The 24,400-nt window shown below is 40.4% G+C and overlaps 1 protein-coding gene across 1 annotated transcript; it reads left to right on the top strand.

Moving 5' to 3' along the window:
• The first annotated feature begins 394 nt into the window (after positions 1 to 394).
• Positions 395 to 24,040, top strand: CEP57L1 (centrosomal protein 57 like 1). The gene is made up of 12 exons (XM_041478040.1): positions 395 to 5,496; positions 6,126 to 6,307; positions 12,974 to 13,118; positions 14,962 to 15,141; positions 15,728 to 15,837; positions 16,258 to 16,374; positions 16,646 to 16,723; positions 18,454 to 18,552; positions 19,270 to 19,347; positions 19,450 to 19,649; positions 21,231 to 21,375; positions 23,529 to 24,040. The coding sequence occupies exons 2-12, from the start codon at positions 6,278 to 6,280 to the stop codon at positions 23,742 to 23,744; spliced, it is 1,398 nt and encodes a 465-aa protein (XP_041333974.1). The 5' UTR covers positions 395 to 5,496; positions 6,126 to 6,277; the 3' UTR covers positions 23,745 to 24,040.
• Positions 24,041 to 24,400: the final 360 nt, after the last annotated feature.

Here is a 24,400-nt window from a genome sequence, read left to right on the forward strand (position 1 = left end):
CAGGCGGGGGGCCCAATCGCGGCGGGGAGCGGCAGTTCCGGGAGGGGCTGCTGGGATCTGTAGTCCGGCCAAAGGGCGGTACGGCGGCCCTCGCGCGGGAAGACTACGTGTCCCGGCAGGCAGTGCGGCGCGCGGCCGGGATTCTGCCGGGATCCTGCCAGGGAAGGGGGAGCGCTAGCGCTAGCGCTCGCAGGGGTGCGCGCACGGTATTCCCGTCATCCTGTTTGATAGGGGTTTGGGAGGATTTTCCGATCCATCCCAGAGTTATGGAGCGCCGATGGCTGGCGGCAGCCGGGGGTGAAGCAGTCCTGGGGTGTACCCTAAGTAAGCGCGTCGGCGGGAACGGAAGATCTGTCTGTGCTAAGGAAACACAGTCCCGTCAGCACTTGGGATAAAGAAGGGATGGGGACGAGGGCGGGGAAATCCCCGGAATATTCACATTGAGCAACAGTTCCGCGGTGTTCTTATCCAAATTAATCCCAGGGGATTTTTAAAAATCCCAGTCGTGCAGGGGCTGATGAAGCTGGAGAAGGTTCGGGGGGAATCTTACTCGCCCATAAATCCCGACATTTATATGTGCCTGGAGGGAAGGTGCGGCGAGGATGGAGCCGGGGTGCTCTCGGTGGTGCCCGATGACAGTGTCAGGGGCGAGGGACTCAAAGTGAAGCACAGGAGGGTCCCTCGGAACATCGGGAACATCAGGAAGCACATTTGTTACTGTGAGGGTGGCCAAGCGCTGCCACAGGTTGCCCAGGGAGGTTGTGGACTTTCTATCCCCGTGCTGTGATTGAGTGTAATCTGTCACTAAAGAAGCTGGTATTGCTGCTTTCCTTGCTTTTCCTGCTGGGAAAAAAAAAAAAAAAAAAAAAAAAAAAAGGGCTGTTTATGATAAATTTTAATTTTCAGCCAAGTCAGTTCCTTGATCCACTTCACCTCTTGGCAGAGAAGAGGAGAAGAAAACAAGGGCAGAACTGTTTGCAGCTGTCACATTGAAACAATCATGAAACTAAAATTTTGAGTACACAGAAAGGCAAAAGAATACTTGGGAGTAAATTAGAAACAGGACATTGAGCCTGCATAGGGTCTTGCATAATTATTTTTTGCTCCTCACGTACACATTTCCCGCTCTAAAATTCAGATGTCAAAACTGAAGGTAAATGCAGAACGAGCTACTCTTATGCCCCAGAAAACACAGAAACCACTTCTGAGTCCAGGAACAGAGCCTGGGCTGGCTCACCAACACCATCCATCGTCAGCTCTCTTCTTTGTAAAGAATCTGATTTCTTCATCCGCCATCCCTTTGTTTTCTGGAACAGTTTCTTCCAACTTGCATTTACCTGTACCTTAGAAGGAAGACCAGTCTGTTTTTTCCCATAAAATCCTTTCTGCAAGGAGGCTGCATTGCCATTGTTCAGGAGGGTGGACAGGCCTGGACTGCTTCACGCAGCTGCTTCCTCCAGGCCTTTGGCACCCTGGTGAACAATGTATCTGCTGAAATCAGCACTACCTGTAATAAAAGTGAGTCCTGACTTCTCTGAGCACTCCAGGCCTCCACCCACCATAACTGATGGGTTCAAAGCAAATAGTTCTGCCCGTGCCTTTTATGTTGTTGGCGGGGTTTTTTTGTTTGTTTCTTCTGTTTTTTACATTAGCTGCCACTTCAGCTTCCCATCCCATTCTGTTGTCACTCATTATTTTCCTGTGAATGGGCATGTCACATCTGTTTGCTTTATTTCTATCTAGATCTTGATCTCCTGAAGTCGGCTAGATCTTATTTTTCCCATCATGAGTTGTTGGGTGTCTCTGACAATGACAACACACATCCAAGATCAGAAGAGTGAACCAGAATCAGAGCTGGAGATTTCGTGTTTTAGACTTTGGTACAGCTATATTCACACACTGAATGCCAAGATTGATTGAAAGTCACAGCACTGCCTTTTATCTTTTAGAAGCTGTTTTTTCCACTGGCTCCAAATGAACTCTGGCTACAGGAAACAGATTGTGAAACTGGCTCCAAGGCCTAAACTTCAGATTTCAGCCCTTTGTTTTATAGATTTTAATGTAGTACTTAGGGAATAGCGATGAGGATGGCTTTATTTTTTTTCCAAACCAAATCTCTGCAGTTTTCTGATACCAGGTCAGGCTTCTTTATGCACTGCAAGACATTGTGGAAATCAAGGTCAAAGGCTACCAGTGGAATTAATCAGAGCCCAAAGTTAGGGGAATGTGTTTGTTTGATTTGCGTGTTCACAGCCCGAAGTTAATATGCTTGTTTTTGATCCCTAAAGAATGGATAAGAGAGAGGCAGAATTATGAAGGAAACAATCTGGCAACTCATCCAGAATTACAGCAGTTGAGTTTTCAAAATGATAAGCTGAAGAAAAACAAATTTGTGGCTGTTTTAAACCTCAGTATTTCCTTCCTTCATGATTTATCAACTTCCTTTTTTTTTTAACCAGATAAGGACTTCTATAGCCATATGCAGATGACATCCTACAGCAGAATTATTTTTGAAAATACAATATCTAGTAATTGTATTAATGTTCTTTCTAAGATAAAAGATCTAAAATATATTTACTTTTAAAAGTTCATTTCAGTTTATGTATGTTACAAAAGAGCACTTTACTCAATAATGCATGTAGTCAAATACTGGAGCACTAATAAGAACACAGTAAAACTTGTGCAGTCTAGAAGGAACTGCTTTTTAAATTAAATTCCTTCAACTGTTTTCCTTTACACCTGGTTTTCTTAAGGCTTACTTCATTCCAATTGCTAAATACCTAGGATGGGATGACTCTTCAAAAAGTTCACCCTCCCTTTTTAGATCTGTTTTGGCATGTTGCCACAATAAATGGCACTCCAGATTAAAATGCATTTTTCTTCACAGCTACCCTCTGAGAAAACAAACTTCTGTGACTGCTGTTTTGCAAAGAGACACCAAAAAGCCAGAGGCTGCTCCTCTACTGCCTTTGAACCCAGGGTCAAGTTTGGTGTCAAGTCCAAACCATTCTGTTTGGGAGGAGATGTGGCCTTTTTTTGCTTCTGAGCATGTGTTTGCACATCTAATGTGTTCTGCTCTATTATGTGTTGCAGGCGTACATTTGCACCAAACCCTGCCACCCTCCCTCCTTAGAGGTCACAAATACAGCAGGGATGGGGAAATTAGACACCAGCTTCTTCTTAGGAGACCAAATCTTCCATGCATAAAGTCTGTGAAATAGTTTATGCTGGGGAGAGGGTTGCTTTGAGAAGAGCTGGGCTATGAACTAGAGCTAGAGCTACTTAAAGTCCACAGCCACTTAAAGTCCTGCTGGATGTTGCCAATTCTCTGACTACATGCCACTTAACTGTATAAATGTAACCTGAAACACTGAGAACCAGGAAAACAGTATGGGCAAACTAAAAGTGCAGTTCTGAAAATCTCCTCTGAGCAGCCACCTGAACTCTTGTTAATCTCTTTCTGGAGAGAAGTGTTCAGAATTGCCCCAAACTGGGCACGTGGAAACCTGTCTCCTCTTTGTTCCCATTTGTGGTTTAGGAAGTAGGTGGAGCAGCTCTAAGAGAAGTCCTGCTGAGTGGAACCTCTCCAAGCCCAACAAGTCAGGGTCTTCTGTTGCAGGCACAGATGGCTTCAATGCCTGGCAGCATTTGGTAGAGTGCTCACCTTCAGTACTGTAACCCAGGGATTGAAGAATTGCCTTTTAGCTCGAAGGCATTTACATCAATACCTCCTAACTACCAGGAGAGTGTCCCAGGTGCTCAGGAGGATTGCAAAACAAAAGGGAACTATTTATCACCTCACTTGGTGAATTTGTGCCCTACTGGAAAGGATGGCAAATGTGTGACACTAGTGTGAGCTAGAAGGAAGGAGACATAGGGATCTGTAGGCACTTATTCCTGGTTTCTGATAACTTTCCCCAGACCAGTGTTACTGCAGAAATGCATAAATTAACCCCAGGACCCTGTTTTGATGATTGAACTAGATGAGAGAGACACCTCCGTGTTGTGCTCTTTGGTCTCAGCTGCCTTGTCCTTGTTCGAGCCACACATGCTTTTTGGAGCAGGGTCATAACTTCAAACGAAAAGGTGGTGACTCCCTGTTTCCTTCCTGCTCTTCCTCCTCCCAGTCTAGCATGGTGGTCAGGGATGAGGCATGAATGCTCCCCAGGAACTCCCACTTCCTGGCCAATGCTCTGACCACTGGGTAGCAGCACAGAGAAGGTGGATACTGTTTCCTCCAGCTGCACTTTAAAAGAAAAGGAACGTTGCTTACTGGGAATTTCATATCTGCTGACAGCCCAAAAGGCCCTATAAGCACCTTTGGCAGGCTGTTAACACCGACCTTGGTGTTTTCCAGCAATAACACAAAGAAAAATGCTGTGACCAGCAGCCACATGAACTGAAGTCACAGACCAGAAAAGCTACAGGGACTCTTTATTCATTGTTTTAAAGAACAGATTTTGGCACTCACTGCCAGAAGAGGACTCCAAATTCTGAGTCCAAAGAAGATAAAGGTGCCAAGCACCAGGGTGGGACTTCACCCACGTCTATGTTCATAGAGTTTCCTCACCCTGAAACAAAGCTCTTGTTAGCTCCTCACTGAGTGTGCTGCTTGTTTTGGATCTATACCTGCATTTCTTTCATGCAGGGAACTAAGCCTGTCATTAGCACACTCAGCCCCAAGGCTGAAAGGCTCATGTATCCTGAAACATCCTTATTAGTCCCAACCCTCTGATTTATTAAGGTCACACAGAATGACAAGAATTGGAGTCAAGAACCTAGAGACCCACTAAATTTCCTTCATATATGCATAACTATTTGCATTCAAAACTGAATATAATTAATAGGGAAGAAATGCCTATTAAAAACTTTATAATCAATTGAAGTTAGTTTTCTGCCTGCAACATTGCACAGGATTTTGTAGCATCTTACTCAGATTTGCTTTTTCTGTATCTCCAAAGCCATGCAAGTTTAAATATACAGATTATATGAAACAAGTAATGCCTTTGACAGTTTTAAGTTTCCCCTGGCAACTCAGGGTAGAAGTAGTGATAAAACCATTTCTACATTTTTGAATACTGATTATACCATATGAAATACAAACTATTTGGCATTAATACCTAGAATAGTGTGCCTGTTCAGGATGTGCAATGTGAATGTTAGAATTGCTGTGATTATTCTGGGTCATGTAAACAGGTCATATTTTTAAAAACCATTCTTCAACAAAATAGGTCTCCAAAATAAGATCGAAGAGTTACTCGAGGAATTGCTTTCATTTTTTCTGCATATTACAAGGCAACTATTTCAGACAAAATATGATTTTGGGAATAACTTCTTGCTTGTAGAGAAACTAATTTTTTCTTTTCCTTGCTAACTTTTTTTTTTTTTTTTTCCTCATTCTGTTTCTTAGGCTGCCTGATGTACAAATGCAGAATGGTGTTTTTGTTCCTTGCCAGGTGCCTAGCTATCGGCAGCACAGGAATACATGAAAAAAATGTAGGCGTGGTAGTTGGTAAAAAGAGACAAATCCTATGAATAATCACCCTCTTTGTGTTTCTTTGCTCATCCATGTCAAGCTTTTGTGGTTATCTGTCTAAAATCTACCTCCTACTCCATCTTCAGGCTAAGTTAAAGGATAGTGGATGAAGAGACTTGACACTTTCCCTGAGAAAGTATTGGTAAAAACAGAAGTTTACTTTAAAAATAAATTCCAAGGCAACAGTGGGGCACAATTTGTGTGTTTCATCTGCCTAGAGGGCAAGTTGCAACGTTCAAAACCATCTTTCAGTGATACCATTAAATATTTGGGACATAAAAGGTAAAAATTATCATGCAGTAAAAGTGTTTACTGTGAATGAGTCAACACCTGCAATAATCATCCCCTACCTTCTTATATTTCTTCACTATGATTGTCATTTCAACCCACCCTCATATTTGCCCTACCCTATCCTAATGTGCCTTTTCCTTTTTGCATTTGCCTTTCTAATATCTAATTATTCTGCCTGTGCACAGATACAGTCTTTTATACTGGAGTCAGTTACCCTTCAAAACCTTCCCTTTACACAACAGCAAACCTTCCTTTCTTTTTTTTTTTTTTTTTTTTTTTTTTTTTTTTTTTTTCCAAGGGTATATAGCCAAAGCTGGTAATTTCTTCCTGCCTTCCAATCTATCAAGATACACCAAACTAAAGAAACTACATACGGAAGATTGTGTGATGGCATCAGCAGAAAATAACAGAAGACAGAAAAAGTAGCCTTTTCCATTCTTCATGTAGAGTATGAGGAGAACACCTTCAATTTCCACATCAGTCAGTATACTAAGGACAAGCAGCATCTCTGGATTTTAAGCATAAAAGGAATAAACTGGATTGTTAATCTTGGGGGGGTGGGGGGAAAGTGGGTATTTTTACTTTGAAAAAATCCTAGTTTTTTGTGCTAGAAGAGGGAGTAGGATAAAAAGAATACCAAATAGCAAAGGGCAAGGAACAAAGCTATAGGATCATGTAAATACAATAAAGAGAGAGGAGATGAGGGACAAACCCCATATGTAACAGAAGGTAAATGAAAGAAGAGGAACAGAACTGTGGGTGAAGTGAGGAAGTGTATTAGTGATCATTTACAGTATTTGGGTTTTGTTTGATGCTCATTACAAAAAGATTATGTTTAATTGCTTTGGACTGATTAAAGATATATAAATGTAATTATTTTGATAGCACCATATTACAGGCTAAATGTTTTCATGCTAAGATAGCAATTATTTCTAGGTAGGAATTGCAGTCTTGCTCCTCTAAAGTTCAGTTATCATCTGCATGTAGAGGTTAAAGCAATTTACACCAAGTTGATTTCCCCACCAAGGGTTGATTGTGAGTGTATCATGTACTTTTGGATGAAGGCCCAGTTGGATGAGGAATTTGGTCTGCTGTACTCATTGAAGAAAACAGCAAAACTCTAATAATATTTTGACCCAAGTTTGCATGCTTGATACATTGCCAGGTTAGAATCTATTCCCCAAAAAATTGTTTAAAAATCACAGTTTTTTTCTCCACTAGGTTGTTTCTTTGCCTTGCTCACAAAGTACTCGTGTAACTCATTCCACTTTCTTTCTTCCTCTTTTTTTTTTTTTTTTTTTGTTCTGTCTTTTCTCTGAGCAAACAGGAACTAGGGAAATATTAGTGTGAATGCTTAGAAGTGAAATGCTGACACAGTGAAAAATCTTAGGAGTTTTGGGCATTTGTTGGGTTGTTTGTGGTTTGGGGTTGTTTTTATTAAAATGCCAGGTTTTGTCCTACTTGACAGTACATATGGTGTCATGAGAAAACAGAATGCCTTTTCTTTTCCTCTTCTTCCAAGAATGAAAAACAATGATTTTATGAAAGTTCTGCATAAGACTTGATGGGCTTTGCTACAAAAGTATCAAAGAAGGGACTGGAAATTTAACCTTTATGTATCCAGTTCTGAGATTGCCAGTGTGTATCTCACAGTTTGTACAACAAACTGCCTCAGCTGGATTTGGCTGTGTCGGTTTTTCAAAACACTCCCAGGTTCCTTAATTTCTCTAATAAATTTTTGCCATTTGCTCTGAACTTACTTAAAGTGGAAGTTGACAAAACTTAAAAAACACTTTGAAATGCTTTATTGATTCAGTGAGGTTTCACTTCTTATTAGTTTTGCAGCTGCCACCATTTCATGTCTAACCCACTTATATTAGAAGAGATATGGGAGTATCAGCTGCTTAGATATGTCCTGAGCATTGTCATGTGTTTCAGGCTGATTAAAGTGGTTGTGTCAGGATGCTAGAGACTGGGTGTTCCCAAAACAACAATGCCGTTTGCCCACAACATTATTTATTTCTTTTTTTCCTCTGTGGAAGGGCTGTTCTTTGTCTGCAGGGAACAAGGCTGAGTGTTGCAGCACAGCTAGTACAGCTGACCAAGCTTTTCTCCCCGTTCTCAAAGGAAAGTGAAAGGGGAAAAAATACACCAGTTTGGATTGTGTCACAAAAATGGCTTCTCACATTACCATTAGCCAGCAAGACTTGGCTCAAGTAGACAAGGCAGCAGCCAGAATTTTGGGAGCTTCTCGGTATTACCTGTGTTGGGGCAGTTCTTTAGAACTTCTCTTATGTCAGATAAAGACTGAATCAGTCTTTGGCTCATCTAAGACTTTGTTTTCAGTTATCAAAAAAGCCACTATAAATTGTGCATACCTGGTAGGTCAGGCCAGAAGATAGATATCTTTGTATTTCTTTCTGAAAAATGCCTTGATCTGCTTTTTCTTTTTCCTCTTTGAAGGTGTTCTGACAGCATATCTTTCTTTGGTTGTAGAAGGTTGCCGTCACAGCAATTTGAATGAACCAGTGTCCCTGTGAGATAGCAAATATCGGAGAATTTAGTGGAAGTATCCCTTACATTATCACATTATTCATTTAGTGTGTCTTTTGGGAGACTCTTAAGCCAGCATTATTACCTAAGTCTGCTATTGTTTATGTGTGGAAAAAGCTTTTCCATATGCTGCTTTACAACATGAGACATAACTGTATGTGTGGCAGAGTGTTTCTGGACCTTTCACTCGAGGAGACATTTTTTTGAAACTTTGTAATGAAGTGGCTTGCATTGGAGGGGAGAAACACAGGGGAGGGGTGGAGGATGATGAAGAAGTCACAAGTGATCTTTCTGTAATACTTGGGATGTCAGTTGTGTTCAGTAATTCTCCACTGTTAGGATACTTGCTTGGGCCAGACAGCAGTAACTAAAATGTCAATTGATTTTTACAGCAATCCAATGCAGTACTCTGGCATTCACTGCAGGCCATAGTAAACAGAAATGGTATAAAGGTAAATGGTATTAGTACTTAGATGACTCTGATGAAATGGGAAGTTCTCTGTTTGTCTTAAGGTACCAAACTCCAGTTTGCTTGCTCTTTTCTCAGGCATGAATGTCACATATACAGGCATGGACCTGATGGTGGGATTGCTCCCCAGCGTACTTTGTGCAAGCTCACTCTCAGCCTGCATGTGGTGCTGAGCCAAGAGGCAGAAGTGGTCCCACTGAATGGACCAGCCCTTCTCATGCTCACAACCCCAGGGCTGAGCACTCCAGCTGCAGCAAAGCAAGAGCTGGGCAGAGTATTTGCATTAATGCAGCGCTGTTACAGAGCTAATGTGCTGTGCCTGGCATCACGCTCCATGCACAGGGTTGCAACTGTGTGGCACAGAGCTCCGTGAGCCTCCTAGCTCAGACATGGAGAAAAACATAGCTGGCTTGCCCAGGCTGATATTTAATCGCAGAATATTCTGAGTTGGAAGGGCCCCATGGTAAGCCCATGAGCAGAACTAAGTTAGCCCATGCTTGATGCAGCCAGTGTTGGAACCAGTTACTCTGTGTTTTCTGGGTAAAATAACACTGGGTGTCTGAGCATCACTACTGCATCCACCAACACAGGCCCTGCCATTTCCCGTTAAAAAACCCAGAGGGCCACTGTTGACTCCAGATATAACCTGCACAACACAAGTGCTTCACCCTGCTCACCAAAGCAGTGTAGGCTGCTGAGGTGGGAGTGAGGCATTTCTTCCTTCTTCCCCTCCCCTCTGCATGTAACTGGGGTATTTTGACAGCCTCTGTTTAGTATGCATACTTCTCTCTTGGCTCTTGCCCAAATTCAAAGGAGTGCACTGCTTTCCTCAACCAAGGGCTTGTCTAAACAACGATATTCTGGCTGCTTTAACGAGTGTTGTTCAAGTGCTAAATCCCCCTAAGCCTTGTGGAGTTACATTAGTACAAACATTGCTGTTTGGGAAGCAATATCTGCTTTAAAGCACCTCTCCAGGGCTGTGTACCAGGTGTCCATGGCAGCAGCACCATGAAATAAGAGAGTGGTTTAAGCTTGCTGTATAAGACTTTTTATAAAGCAAACCTGGTTGTGGTGGTTTTATAGAAGCTTAAATACTTGGGGGGGAAAAAGTTGTGGTAGGACAGTTGACGTTCAAGCATACGTCAAACTACTTAACTATTTCCTGATATGTTTCTTGTTGCATTGGGCTGGAAGTGGCCAGGATGTTTAGTGATATCTTGCTGGTGTAGATTGACCAGGTCCTTTTCCTGGCGTGCATCTCTTTGCCTGAGGTCTGCAATGTTGTAGACGTTCCTCCTGTGCAGTTTGGTTGCTATAAACTCTATTTACCTGCTGAGACATTAGGACTTGTCTACACCAGAGCACCTCTACCAGAGTAATTATGCTGACACAGCCTCAAAGCACTATAGCAACCATGCCCTCAGCTGCTCCACACAGGCTCTGTATCTGAGGAAGCTGTGGTGAAGTAAGGCGTCCCTAACTGTGGCTGCAGCAGAGTTTCTGCAAACACAGGTGTCTCAGTCCTCTGGTGTTTTCTTTCACACCCTTTGCTGAGCCTGTGCTTTTAGGAGCAGTGCGGGGAGCTCCCCCCTCCAGCTGGAGGGTGTTTATTTTCACATTTAAGTTCTGGGGTTTTTGTGCTGAAGCCCACACCGGATTAGCTGAATCACCACCACCACCAGGCAGGTGAGCTGGCCTCTTCTCTTTCACTTCCCATTGGTTTCACTTGCAGCACTAAAGGGGTTTTATTTCCCTTTCTGCCAAATAGGTGTCCTCCATGCCCCCCCCCCCCCACCTTTGTATTACTGAACTTGTCCACAAACTCTCAAATATTCTGCTTCTTTATTCCCTCCCTTTTTCATTATTTGCTTCGGATCACTGCCCTCCTTACAACTGTCCACAAACCCATCTCCTTGGAAACAGCAGAACTTGTTTATGTGAAAGTAATAAGGAAAGTAATTGATGTGTAGCTGTGCAGGCATGCAGGGGAGCCATGTTCCCCTCGAGGATGTTGGAAAAGTGAGTCTCCACTTATGCTGACTGCCAGAAGGTTGGATGGTGTAAGCAAAAACCACCCTCTTCCTCTGCTGTTTCCAAAGTTGCCTTTTATTCACAGCACTTCTTGCCTGTCCATATGCTCATTTTTATGGACTTTTTTTGCTGGTCTTTTTTATCACCAATGTGAAGGGGTTGAATAGCAGCAGGAAAATATTTAAGTCTTGCTGCTCTCTTATTTTCTGGAACTCCATGCTGATGCACTGTGCCATGCCAGGACCATCTCCTCTCTTGTCTTGGCCCTGACCACCTCTGTGGCCACAGGACTTTCTCATCCACGTTTTGAGGTTTCTGCTGCTCCCTGCTTTGTGCCTTTGCCATTACCCCTTGTGCTGTTGGACATGGTTGATAGACCTGGCCAGGTATCCCAGGATGGTCTTTCCCAGTCCTTCAGGACAGAGGTAGGGAGGCCTGTAAACAGCTTTTGTAGCCATAAATGTGGTGGGATCACCAGAGGGAACATCTTCCAGGTGATGGTGGGATGCCTGGCTGTCTGCTGCTGCCTACCCAGGGCGAAGTGTTTGTGGCCTGGCTTGAGTAGGATGGCAGCAGGACCCCATGGAGAAGTCTTTGGAAAAGACCTGTGGCATGAGAGTGGCCTGGATAGACTCCCTCTTTGGGACCGGGGGGCTGCTCTGAATGGTGTGACCTTGAAAGTGTTAGCACACAAAAGTGGTGCTGGCTGGGAGACCCCTGGTCAAGCAAGCCCTGGTGAAGAGGGGCTCATGTTGACATCTCTGTGATGACAGTTTGGAGGAAGAAAGAAGGATTTCTGCTTACCTTCAGTTTAGTGCATACCTTGAAGAGGCAGTGCAGCTGGAGATTATTATTTTGGGGTTTTTTATACAGCCTTTGAAACAGGCTGTAAGAGCTGCAAGTGCTCCTAGAAACTTTTTTTTTGTTATTGAAAAATTTTCCTTTGTTTGCCACCCACCAGTATGAATGGCTTCTCCTGGGGTGTGCTTCATCAGCAGGCCATAGTCTTGGTCCCTTTCTTCTTTCTGTTACTAGATACCTCCTTTGGGTGATTTTCTTGGGGACTCACATCTGTAAAAATAGCCTTACCCAAGCAGGAAGACTGCTCCAGTTTTGTGCCTTGTATTTTAAACACAAGTGATAAAACAATCATAATTGTTCTATCACTGAACCTTCAAATAAGCTGTTTTTCTATTAGCTGAACCTGTATAGACTCTTCTCTTCTTACACTGTATCAAGTGAAATGCTTGATACTACTTTGACAGGTCACTCTAGGATGATTTCAAACTTGCTTTAATTCCTAGAGGTTGTATAAGCCTAAAGCACTTTCTGCACATTTCACTGTTCATGTCTTGAGTATCAAGAAAAATTTCTGTTTGACAGGGTGTGAACTGTCTTCAAATGTGCTTCTCATAAAACAAAGAATGTGAAAGGGTGGAACAGAAAGGGAGTGAAGAAACAGGACTTAATACATGCACCTGATAATGGAGATAATACTGGGGATGTTGCATATTAAATCCTGTTATCTCAACACTAAATGTGGAGAACTGTGTCTTTATTATGGAATAATGTTACATTTTTTACCATATGTAATTTGGTTTTACATCCAAAAAGATGGGAAGAGGAGCACTAAGGAGGCTGCAAATGGAAATAGGCTGTAAAACCTGGAATGTTTGCTCTGCAGGGAGCACTTAGAGTCAAAACATTGAAGTCTGTAAAACGGTTAGTAGAAAATGCTCCTGATACTTGGGTTTTTAAAGGACAAAAATCAGCACAAGTTTTTAGAAAGCACCTAGAAAAATCTTGGAAAATTTTGGTCAGTCAAAGGAAGCTATGTTTTTTAGTGTTATGAAAGACATTGTTTTGGAATTGCATTAAAAGACAGGATTCCTCTGGTGGGGTGTGGGTATTATTATTGTTGATGTTGTTGTTATTATTACTACTACTATTATTATTATTATTATTATTATTATTATTATTTTGGTGTACATGATCTGGTTTGATATAAACAGAGCCAGGAACAGCCCAGTGACATACTTCTGAAAAAGAGTCTTTTAAAGAAATAATGTCATTAAATGTCTCTCTTTCTACAGGCTATGGATTCTGAATCAAAGAACAGTTTCATAGGAAGCTTTCTTCAGCCACCAGATTGGAGGCTTCCTGCAGCCTTTGTTTATATAGAATCAAAGAAGTTGGCAGCTGCTGCTGGTGACAAGCCTTCTCTCCCAAATAACCAAGGTATAGCCAAAATATGTCCTTAAAACAGTCTTTTTAATTGTTCCATGTGAAATCTCTTGAGCAAACTCCCCATCCTATTTGACTGAGTTCAATGACTTGCTGCAGTTATCAGTCTGACATTAAGACAGGATGTATATGTGTCCTGAGGGAGTAGTCTCCCTGAAGTCATACGTCTAGAATGGAAACCTCTGCAAATCTTCTAACATCCTTGTAAACTTTGGCTTTGAAATTTGTTTAACTTAAAATTGTCAGACTTCCTCTGAAAGCAAAGGAGAATGCTTCAAACTCAGTAGAAGTAGTTCATGACTTCAAATACAGTAAAAACAAAGATCATTAGTATGGTACCGTGACCTGAAATTGGCTTTGCATGGTGCTATTTGACTTCTTACAGCTTAAAATCACTTCTAAGCATTTGGGTTTTTTTGTTTGTTTGCTTGTTTGTTTTGGGAGGTTTTTTTGTTTGGGTTTTTGGTGGGTTATTTTGTTGGGTTTTTTTTTTGGTTTTTTTTGCATGGCATATTTCCTTAGGAGAACTTTTGAACAATTCAGCCTCCCAGGAAAGTTAGCAGCATCAAAGTTAGTCCCTATGAAATATGGTTGTCATGTGCCTTAATGGATCACTACTCTCTGGAGCTCACAAGGCAAATGCTCAGTGGCTTAACATATCTGGAGAGCCTGGGGAATATTAAGGATACCCATACTTGGACTAAGTATCATGGACAACTTTGCTACCTTGCACAGACATAACCTATGAGAATGCATGTGATCATTGTTCTTCGCCTGAAAATCTGTGATTTCTGTAGTAATCTTATTTCATACAGAGTTTGGGCTTTTTTTGATTACAGGGATCAGTTTAGTGCTACGTAGCTAAGTGGTTAAGGAAATGTTTGGCAATGCAACAGAAAAGGTGGTCCCACTTCATCCTTCTGCTTTCTGGTATTTGCTTTTGGGTTTGAGTTTTCGTTTGATGCTTGTTTAGTTTTTGCTGTTTTGTGGTTTTGTTTGGTTTGGGTTTTGTTTGTTTGTTTTTTAAACGGATCTGTGATAATATGGTGAAAGTTGTTATGGAGGTAGCAATATCTCATGGTATTCTTTTGATGGAAGAGTTTGGAATAGAGAAACTGTCAATTATAAAATGTCAGAAAATAAGCTTGACTTGTTGCAGGACATGTCTTAAGCTTCCACAGGTGTGTATGCTTTACATGAACTAGTAGACTTTTTTTTGTAGCTGAAATTGCAGCTTTTATTTTTGGTAAAATTTGACACATACTGATTTGAGGCTGAAAGCAAAATCTTCCAGACTTGTTTCCATGGTTTAAAGAATCATCAAAAACATACTAGATACTAGATGTTGAAGCATTACCTTTTGAAACAATAAAGTATTTAACAATGTATCCTTTGCTAAATTGTCCTTTGTATCTAATTTCTCCCCATGTTCTGAGCATGTTTTCTCTTTTTAATCTTTCCAGACCAGTTGCCTTACACCAAAACTTATGACCTCACTTGGATACCTGTGTTCTCTGCTTCTGTTTAAAGAGAAGCCCCCGGGTTTATTATACTCTATTTGCCATGATTTCTTTGTGCTTGCTGCCATTTGGAGTGAAAATAGTTTTGCTTATAGGGCCAGAGCTTCATACCCCAGTTACGCAGGAAACACATCCATTTTCTCCCATATGTGTCCTGCATATGTTAGTGTACAGCTGGGGAATATAATTAATTTTGGGAGTGATACTAGGAAGAAAATTTAGGTAGTACATTGTAATGTGAAGTGTTTTCTAATAATGATAATCATAATCAAAATAGGAACTGTTACTTAAGGTGTAGCTGTTGTGTTGTTTGCTAGCTGTAATGGCAGCCCTGAGATCTCTGCAAGAAAAGATCCGGCGCCTAGAGCTTGAGAAGTCACAGGCTGAAGATAAACTGTGCAGCCTCTCCAGAGCAGCTGCTCAGTACAAGAAGGTCTTAGAGCACAAATCCTATGAGAAGGACGCAGCACATCGAGAGCTGATGCAACAGAGGAAAGGTATTTCTTTGGAGTGATAAGGTGTAGCCACAGCAACACTAAGATTGTATAATCCAGGGAGTGTTTTGTTTTGAAAAACTGCTAATTAGTGCAGCCCCTTTTTGTTTTTTGCTTCAGAACTGAGGAGGGACAGGAGCTTGATAATTGTGGATAAAGTTGAGATTTTTTTTACATATATCAACCGAGTATTGCATAAGCCATAAAGCAATTTTAAAGACTAAGCATGTTTCAGGTGGTATGTTTAGCTCCTACAATAAGCAAGCAGCTGCTTACATAACACTGTTGCTAACTTGAGAAAAGATAGGAGAAAAGATTCTTCTCTCTCAGATTCTGGTTAGGTATCTGCAGATACAAATCAAAGTAACTGCAGTGCTCATGCCTTTGGAATTCAAATTAGAGACTAGCTTTGCAAAAACATTTTGATTCTCATGTCTTCTATATAAAATACATTTAAACCTCATTACTTGTTCAGACTAACAAAACTATTCTTGCCTGTTTTGAAGACAGAGAATTCCTCAATGACGTGACAGTCCGGCTAAATGTGTAGCTCCCTTTGCTGTACTGAATGTCTTATTTCTCTCTGTAGATTCAAATGCAGTACAATCCCGCTGCTCCCTGCTGGAGAAACAGCTGGATTACATGAGAAAGATGGTTTCCAGTGCAGAACTGGAAAAGAGAATGATTTTAGAACAACAGGTAAAGCCCTTTAGCATAATAACAAAGTAGTGACATAGTTCAAAAGTATAGAAATGTGCAGGACCTGAAGTTTTTTGTGGTCAATGTTTTTCCTCAGCTCTGCTCAGGCTGCTAGCAAACAGAAGTAATTTAGTGTATGGCTGATGACAACCATTCAAAGAAGTGCATGAAAAGCTCCCTGGGTGGAACTCCTAATGAGCAAAGCCATGCTAATACTTGCACACTTGGTAGACAAAAACGCTGCTGGAAGCTTAAGTCGTCTTTGTCTGCCTGGTATTTTTCATCACTTTGCAATTTAAAAAATATGGAATTGAAACTAATTAAATACCTTTATTCTAGTGTGGGGTGGTTTGGTGGTTTTTTTGCTGTCTGAAACAATTTCAGTCACTTGCCAACTCCATTCTTGCTTATTTTTTCCAGGCTCAGCTTCAAAAAGAGGAAGATCAGAACCGGTTGGAACTGCATGCAAAACTTGAAAAGCTTGAAATGCTAGAAAAAGAATGTCTTAAACTTACTGCTACTCAGAGAATTGCTGAAGTAAGCATGCATGGAATGACAGTCTGAAAGTTATTTGGTATAATTTTATGGCATACTATTAATAGTACTAAGTTTTGCAAAAGTTACCTCTGTTAAAGCATACCTGACTGAATGCCACCTCACCTTCATGTGCATGAGTCTTTTTTCAGTCTGGGCTTTAGAATTTCCTACAGTCCAGTTTTATCCCCACATACAGTTGTGAGCTCCTCCAGACTTCTGATTCAGCATGACAAATTGAAGTGCGATTAATCATTCTTGCCTTCAAATTCAGGACAAGATCAAATACTTAGAAGAAAAGCTGTGTAAAGAAGAGCATCAGCATAAGTTAATACAAGATAAAATTGCTCAGGTAGACTGAAAAGATTTTATTTTATCTTCTTTTTTAGTACTGAAGAAAGCTATTCCCTCTGTTCAAAATGCCCTTCTTGTTTTATTACGTTTTAACTCCTTGTGTTTATTACCCAGGCAGAACTTCTGAAATACTACCTAGATCAGTTATAAGCTACATATTAGAAAGCTTGCCAGGTGTGTTGTATATTTCAATGAAGATTCTACTTAGGTTTGTATTAGTGATACAGTTCATCAGCCTCAACACTGCTCTAAGTGACCCAGGTAGAAAATTAATTTCTAGAAAATCTGTAACTGAATCAGGTTAACTTAATTTTCAGTAACTCAAAAGTGGTCACATAGGAAACCATATATACCAAGTGAGATTGTTTATTATGTTTATTTTCCTCCCTTTGTTAAGATCTTTAGAAATCTAATACATAGGGCTGTACTTGGAAAACACTTATTCAGTGATATGTTGTTCATCAAATGAGATCTTGTATAATTCATTATTCTGTGAAGCCATAATCAGTTTGTTGAGCCAGCGTCCATCTGAGAGAGGACTGTTCGCCAAAGAGAGCAAAATTATGAAACCTTTTGTTAAAGGAGCAAGGTCGTCATATTCCAAAACTCACTTTGTGCCTAAGTAGTAGCCAGCTTGAAAGAGAGACCATTTGTGGGGGAATTCCCCTGGGGTGAGGTGGGGGCTGCAGTGCTGAAGAGTAATATTGGAATAATGTAAGCAAAGCTGATGCCTTAATTTAATTAATCACTGCTGTCAGCTCTTGTACCTCATCCAAGGATGATAGGTTTTCATCAACCCAGAAAGCTTTAAATAACATGCAAATTTGTAGCCCAGATGTCTGACCACCTCCAGAATCTAGCAGAATGACAAGTTGAAAACTGGTAGGTTTTTTGGTTTCTTGCTTAGACTGCATGCTGCTGCAGAGCAAAAGGCCTAGTACAGAGATTTTATCTTCTGTGAAACATGGTAAGAATGACTCTCCCAGAGCAGATAGTCTAAACATTTGGTCAAGAAAGGACTTAGATGCAGTAAACTGAGTCCTAAAGTAGTGTTAGTACCACCTTAATATACTGCAGGATGGATTTAGGTCTGTTGGGTCTGAGCTGGGAAGCACAGGGTGTGGTGTGGTTCACTTCCTCTTGATGACAGAAAAGCCAGAATATTCTCACTTTAGTGGTGGACCTCCAGCGTTGTTCAGCTGGAGCTGTAACACATGCCAAACCAAAGCCCTTGTCCTGTGTTTAATTGGGGATGATTATCATCCTGTTTATCATGGGCCTTCATAGCAACTTCGAACCACCGAGCAGTATGAGGACTGTCCAGCAGGTTTGACCTCAATGTAACACAGACAGGCTTAGTTCTCTCTGTCCCCAGATTGTAGGAGCCAAATGTTCATATAATTTAGATTTTATGATCACATCGTCAGCATGTGGCAGGATTGGCTTATCTCAGTTGCTGGTTGTCACAGTGGAAAAATACAGCTGCTGCTGCAACTGAATATGAAAATGAGGAATACTAAGACAGAGCTGCAGGATCTGCCTGATACCCTGCCTTCCTAGTAATCTGTTCAGGTTTTAAGAGTATCTTATACCTTCCAAGGAGGGCAATTAATAGTGCCCTTAATTGGTTCTTATCCATGAATGAACAAGAGAATTAATTAAAACTTGATATTTCATACTTCTAATATTACATTAAACGTCTGTTTTCTTTTTTGCTTATTGCCACAGCTTCAAACAGGATTTGATATGAACAGAATTTTGGTGTCTTCGGTAACATCTCAACATGAACCTGAAAAGGAAAATGGGAAGAACAAAAAACCTAGGAAGGTAATGTGGAAATTTTTATTAGCATACTGTTGCTGATAACATCTGACTCGCACAGAGACTGGAATTTGTGAAAAATGGTCATGTAAGAGGCACTTGATTAATCTGCTGCACTTTACTCCACTTCTAAAGTGACAAACAGTGCTAAATAACTCTTTTTTTCCCTCTTTTTTTCTTTCCTTCATTAATTAAAATGGTACTGGGGCTGGTAGGACATCACTGGAAAAGCTTCCCTTATCAGCTTGACAATTATCTCTGTTAGAGTCTTGCTGCCATCCCCCATGTTCTGTCTTAGCTTCCATTCAGTTTATCTGGCAAAATTAGTTTCCAAAGGAGTTTTAGCTCAGCATCTTAAGGTGGTGTGTTTTGGGGGGATTACTGAAATCAAGAGAATTTATTTTGCAACACATGTTACAGATCAGTCAAAATTTTTCAATTGTGGTTTTGAAAACATAAGTAAAAAAGGTTCAATTCCTTTAATGTTAGCCTAATTGTTAAACAATCTCCTACATGCATATGGAATAAAATTTACTTGTGTCAGCTGTTGGAAAGTCTTATTTGTTACATATACAGGAGGGAATTTTTTTTAAACCAGAAGGAAACTGAGGTGATGCATTTCACTGTGTATTTACTTGAATTTTACTTATTAAAAAAAAAGTTTAAGATTGTACTCTTGAGTGAGCAGATTGGAATTTTTTCTCTTATATTTTCTTATGTCAGAGAAATCCTACAATGAAGAAAATGCAGCTTTCACAATTACATGTAAAGGCTGGTGAACTACCTTTTGTGGCTGGGAAGGTAGGTGAAAACCACTGTTGTCACTAAAGTGACATCTACATTTTGAGTAAGGCTGTGTAGTTGTTGATTACTTCTGTAAGCCACCGATCATTCTTCTTTAAGTCTGTCAGCTCCAGCCATTCTGTCAGTGCAAATGTACAAAGTGTGTTGCACATTATGAAGCATCGCAATCCGTGTATCTCATCGCGAGGACAAGGAGGACACAGTGCACTTTCAAAATCTGTTTCCACATCACCCACTGCCACCAGGAGCTTTTCAGACCTTCTGTTGGCCTTTCAAGATGAGCTGGGCCAAATGAGCTCGTGAGTACCCATCGCTGGTGTTTGTCAGTAAATGAGACTTCAGCAGTAGCCCTGAGAAGCAACAGGGTGCTGTAGTCGAGTCTAGCCTGTTTTAGCTACAAGACTGCTTATTGACAGAATGACATGAGCAGGCTTGACTAGTAGGATTTTTCTCATTCATAAAATTCTTTCTGTGTTTCACTGGTCTTGTTTTTCTGCTTCCACATTCTGTATTTAAAAAAGCAGCAAATGAAAAGCCTTTCAGACCTGTGCTTTTTAGACATTTTAAACATATTCTGAGATATACAGAGCAAACCAAAATTTTTCTCCTGGAGAAGGCTGCAAAGGTGGTGCTGATATTGAGTAGGTCTGCAGGATGCAGTCAGTCTGGGTGGTAGAATGGATTAGTACAGCTCTGGCATGAACAGTCCTGTCACAACATCTCTCCTGTTCCTTTGTACTCACTCCGTGTTCTTTCCTTACCCGTGTTCCTGCCGGGTCCTTGTGCTGAGTCAGTCTGGTGCTTGTACCCTTTGCTTGTTGATAGCAGGAGAACTGGCTGGTCCTGTAAGGGGGTTGTGAAAGAGGGACAGTCTCCTGCCAGAAAATGGGCAGGGTGTGGAAGAAGCTAACACTTCATATGGGAGCGTATGTATCTTTCTATCCATGCACGTAAATGTGGATTACAGCCTGTTGTGTTCTTAGCCATCTTCCTATTAATGCAGGCTCGTGGGACTGTGGGCCAAAGCTCTGTAGCTGGTCATAGCAGACACGTCAACACGATGAGCTGTGGTTTGAACAGGGGAGGATGTGCTGATTAAACCAGTTAGGATGTTGATACTGATTTGAAATCCTTGATGTGGTAAAATTTAAACTGGCAAGCAATCTAATGTTCAAAAAGCGATGTCTAGCTTACTCATGGCAGTTCAGAGACAGGCTTTTTTTTTAAATAGCAACAACCAGTTGCTTAAATTAAACTGTCAAGGAGAAGCAGTTACTCAGAAGTCAGAAAAGAAACTCTGACCTTTGTAAAGGGATTATTTATCTAAGAGGAGGTCTCTGGTTTCAACCTGTTCAAGTATCTGAGTATCAAGATCTACACTATTTCTTTTACTTAATCGGCTTATTTTAATTAAGCAGCCCACTTTGCTGTAAGTCTTTCTGAGCGTAATATTTTATTTTGAATAATTTGTCAGAAAAATTGTAACTTGAATGTACTAGTTTAAAAAATACTTTCATGTATTACACTAAGCCTTCAAAGGCTGTGCTAAATTGGCAGGAGGTGAAAATGTTGTACTGCATAGCTGCTGTTCACTTTCAAAAATCTCATTTTGCACAGTATTACACATGTAGTTGTTATGCCTGTGGGAAGAAGGAGAAGTAAGATGGACATCAGCTAAAAATTTGGAATGAGAAAATCAGACTCACGGGAAGACCTTTTCCCTTTCTCATGTTAATATATTCCAGATTAATGTGTATTGTGTGAGAGTGGAAATAATGCTAAATTTCTGTACTCTGCACAAAATGGCTAGGAAATCCTGCAGGAAGAAATCCTAGAGACTGTATCATGAATATTTAGATTGCTATTCTTGTCTTTAATAGGGAGCTTCAAGAACTTCTGAAGCAGATACAGGAGACTCAGGACTCCCAAGCTCGTGAAGACCTGGAACAGGAGCTGGATTGCCTTGTAAAACAAATGGAGATGAAAGGAAAACAAATATCCAAGCTGAAAAAGCATCAGGCTACTGTAAGAATGAAATGTAAACTCTCTAGCTACTAACACTTGTTGAAAGGCTGCCACAACTCTGGCTCTTGTTGTCATCAGCTAGAATGTCACTGGAATGTTTTCAGCCAAGATGTTCCAGTATGGGTGATTATAATTAGACTGCTGGCTCATATTTTTGTACCTCCAATTTCTTCATTGGATCAAGAAAAGGTGCTTACAACCGTACAACTGGCAGTTAGGAACGTATGCTGGTGGGAAAGCTTCCTGCCCTGTGGCAGTTCTGCAGTACAGAGCTGGGTTGCACTGTCTGTCACTTCTGCTCACTGTGTTAAGACAAACTGTTGAAATTTCATTTCTTTATATCCTGTCCCTCAGGGGAATGAAAAAATAGAAACTGTAATTCCTGTACAGACTGGATTAAATGTCTTTTATATTACAGAAACATTGAAGATTTTTTTGTTAACTAGTCTGTTGGCCAGAGCTTCTCCAAAATCATAGCTGGGCAAGCCTTTCAGTTTTGTTTAACCTTTAAACTGCCCTCATTCTGTCAGTATTTAGTTTAGAGCCATAGATAGCAACTTTTCATACATGCCCATATAAAATCCCTCTTCTGTAGTTGAACGGCCTAACTCTTTTGTAGCAATTTGGTTTGGGCATATGATTAAACATTCAATCCATAGCTCTGTCTGATTGTTTCTGTTTTTTCATCTTATGTTTCAAGATAAATGCTTGCCTGAGAACTTTTCTTATACAGGAAACAAAACAAAACTCAGCATGATACCTTATGAAAAGAGGAGGATTTAGTTAATTTAAATCTGACCAGTTTTATTCATATTCATTTTTGATGGATTTTACTCACTTAAACTTTTTATTGTCCATGTAATTGCAAGCATAGAGGTGCTTTACATCATAGCAGATATGTCAGTCTTGCATGTTAGCAATATGGACAAAGGGCATTGACTGCTGGGTTCTCACTGCCTCTCCTGAAAATGTCAGCTGGTTTTTTGATAAAACTCATATTCCTGAAGACCCAACAATTATGGTGTTACTCCTTGCCTCAAAATCTTGCTGTCTTTTTCCTCAGGAACCTAAGACAGGTTCAACAACTGCACCTTGGTTTCTTTCTTTTTGCATATCTTTATGGCCAGAGTTTGCCTTTGTTTTGGGATGATGAATAGTAGCACATACAACATGGTGCAACCTTGTTGTCTCTTTGCCTCTTACCAGTGTGCAGATCTTCTGACAAATCCTCTGTGCTCTGGTACAGCCTGGTCAGAGCACACTCCTTAGGGTCCTGCTGTAAATAGTAGTGTCTGTATGATTACTGTCCATCATGTCCTGGTTATCAATACAGGCCATTCCTCTAACTCCTTGGCCTGTATATTTTTTTCTGTGTTTTTGCACACAGACATTTCCATTTATATTTTGCACAGACCAATCTTAATATTTCTAATGCATATTTATTTTTCTAGAACCTGCCATACTCATAAAAGTGCCATGCTCATCTCTGTGTATCACAGTTAATAATATGTTCTCGAATGCAATTAAAGTTAATTATTTTTAGAACTGGACTTAAAGCCTAAATTGGCATTTGGAATGCTTCCAGCCTAATTTTATCTTTGGGAAGTGACCTTTTCATGCCAAGTGCAAGTCAAGACTCATTATTTGACATTTTAAAAGACATTCTTTAGCAATTAACCCTATTTATTCTGTTTTCCACTTTTGTTAAGGAGGCTTCAAAATAAGCTGCTTAGATCCAGTAACTGATAATTAACAGTATACATTTTAGAAGTTTATTGGTTGTTTGGTTTTTTCATTAGAGTAGTACAATCTGAAATGAAAAGAAACTGTTGTAAATGTAGATTACTAAGACATTATCTTCCAGCTTTCTCAAGCAAGCATTTTCATGTTAGTGAGCAATGGGTTTCAACAACCAATTGAGTGTGGGTAAGGTCAGTTTTCTGTGGTGGCTTCTTTATGGGCAAAGTCAGTTTTCTGTAACAGTGAGACAACTGAGCAAGGTTACTAAGCTTAAACTTTTTTTTCTTTAATGTCTCTTAGTTATCTGTAGTTTAGAGTTCAGTAGAAGTCCAGTCACCTCTACAGCTGTGGGTCTTTGGAGTATGTAACATATACTGTTAGTATATGCTGATTAGTAATTTTTTTTTTCCTAGGTGCAAAAATTAAAGAGAAAAACTCAGAAATTGAAGCAAGGGGCAACTTACGTCAAATTAAAGTGCGGTGAACAAAAGGAAGCAAATGAGATTGCAGTCACTGTAAAGGAAAATATGTCGAAACCTTGTCCTGGGCAGAAGAGCAGAAGTTCTCTTCAGCTGCTAAAAGCTGTGAGGCAACTTCAGCTATCTCTGAAAAAAGATGATGTCATCTGAGAAGAATAGTTCTGAAGTTTGTTATGTTAGAAGTTTTTGAAGTTGTCTGACATCTAGTAAATTTTCAGTTGTACAAAATACCTTTTAAAAATAAACTGGATACAGTAGACATGTACATTCTAAACTGCCTACTCTCCCGTAGGTCAGTTTGTTCACCTTAGAATTAACTTTCATGTAGTGCAGCTATAACTCAACTACATTTCCTTGTAATAAAGTGTTTTAATGGACTAATGAAATGTTATTATTTGTTAACTTGTCAAATAAAATTTTATACTTTTTTACACTTAAAATAGTATGTGATCTTTCATGTCCTATTTCCCCGGCTGCCAAGGAGATATTTGGAGCCTGCTTTTCTAGAACGACTTGTGCTAGTGCTTCTGTACAAATAAAAACAAAGGTGTTCCTTTCTCTAATAACTGAAGATTCAGATCACTATGAATGAGGCAGAAGAGGTATTGTCTCTTTATTTATATATGTTTTCATTATTATTATTACTTTAGAACCTCTATTGACAGTCTTAGTATTAGGGACAGCTGGGGTCTAGAAGCACAACCCATGACCTGGCATAGCCATGAGAGCATGGGAGTGTTCTTGACATGTGCATGGGAGGGGCCACTGCGAAATGCTCGAGTGCTTGTCTTCTCTTTAACAGAACC

The sequence above is a fragment of the Pyrgilauda ruficollis genome, unplaced genomic scaffold (assembly GCF_017590135.1).
Source record: "Pyrgilauda ruficollis isolate IOZ18807 unplaced genomic scaffold, ASM1759013v1 scaffold43, whole genome shotgun sequence".
NCBI lineage: Eukaryota > Metazoa > Chordata > Aves > Passeriformes > Passeridae > Pyrgilauda > Pyrgilauda ruficollis.

Coding starts and splice junctions, on each gene's coding strand:
- CEP57L1 (XM_041478040.1), top strand. CDS start 6,278: ATGAGGAGAACACCTTCAATTTCCACATCA. Junction 16,375..16,645: donor CTACTCAGAGAATTGCTGAA/GTAAGCATGCAT, acceptor CTTCAAATTCAG/GACAAGATCAAATACTTAGA. Junction 19,348..19,449: donor TACCTTTTGTGGCTGGGAAG/GTAGGTGAAAAC, acceptor TTCTTCTTTAAG/TCTGTCAGCTCCAGCCATTC.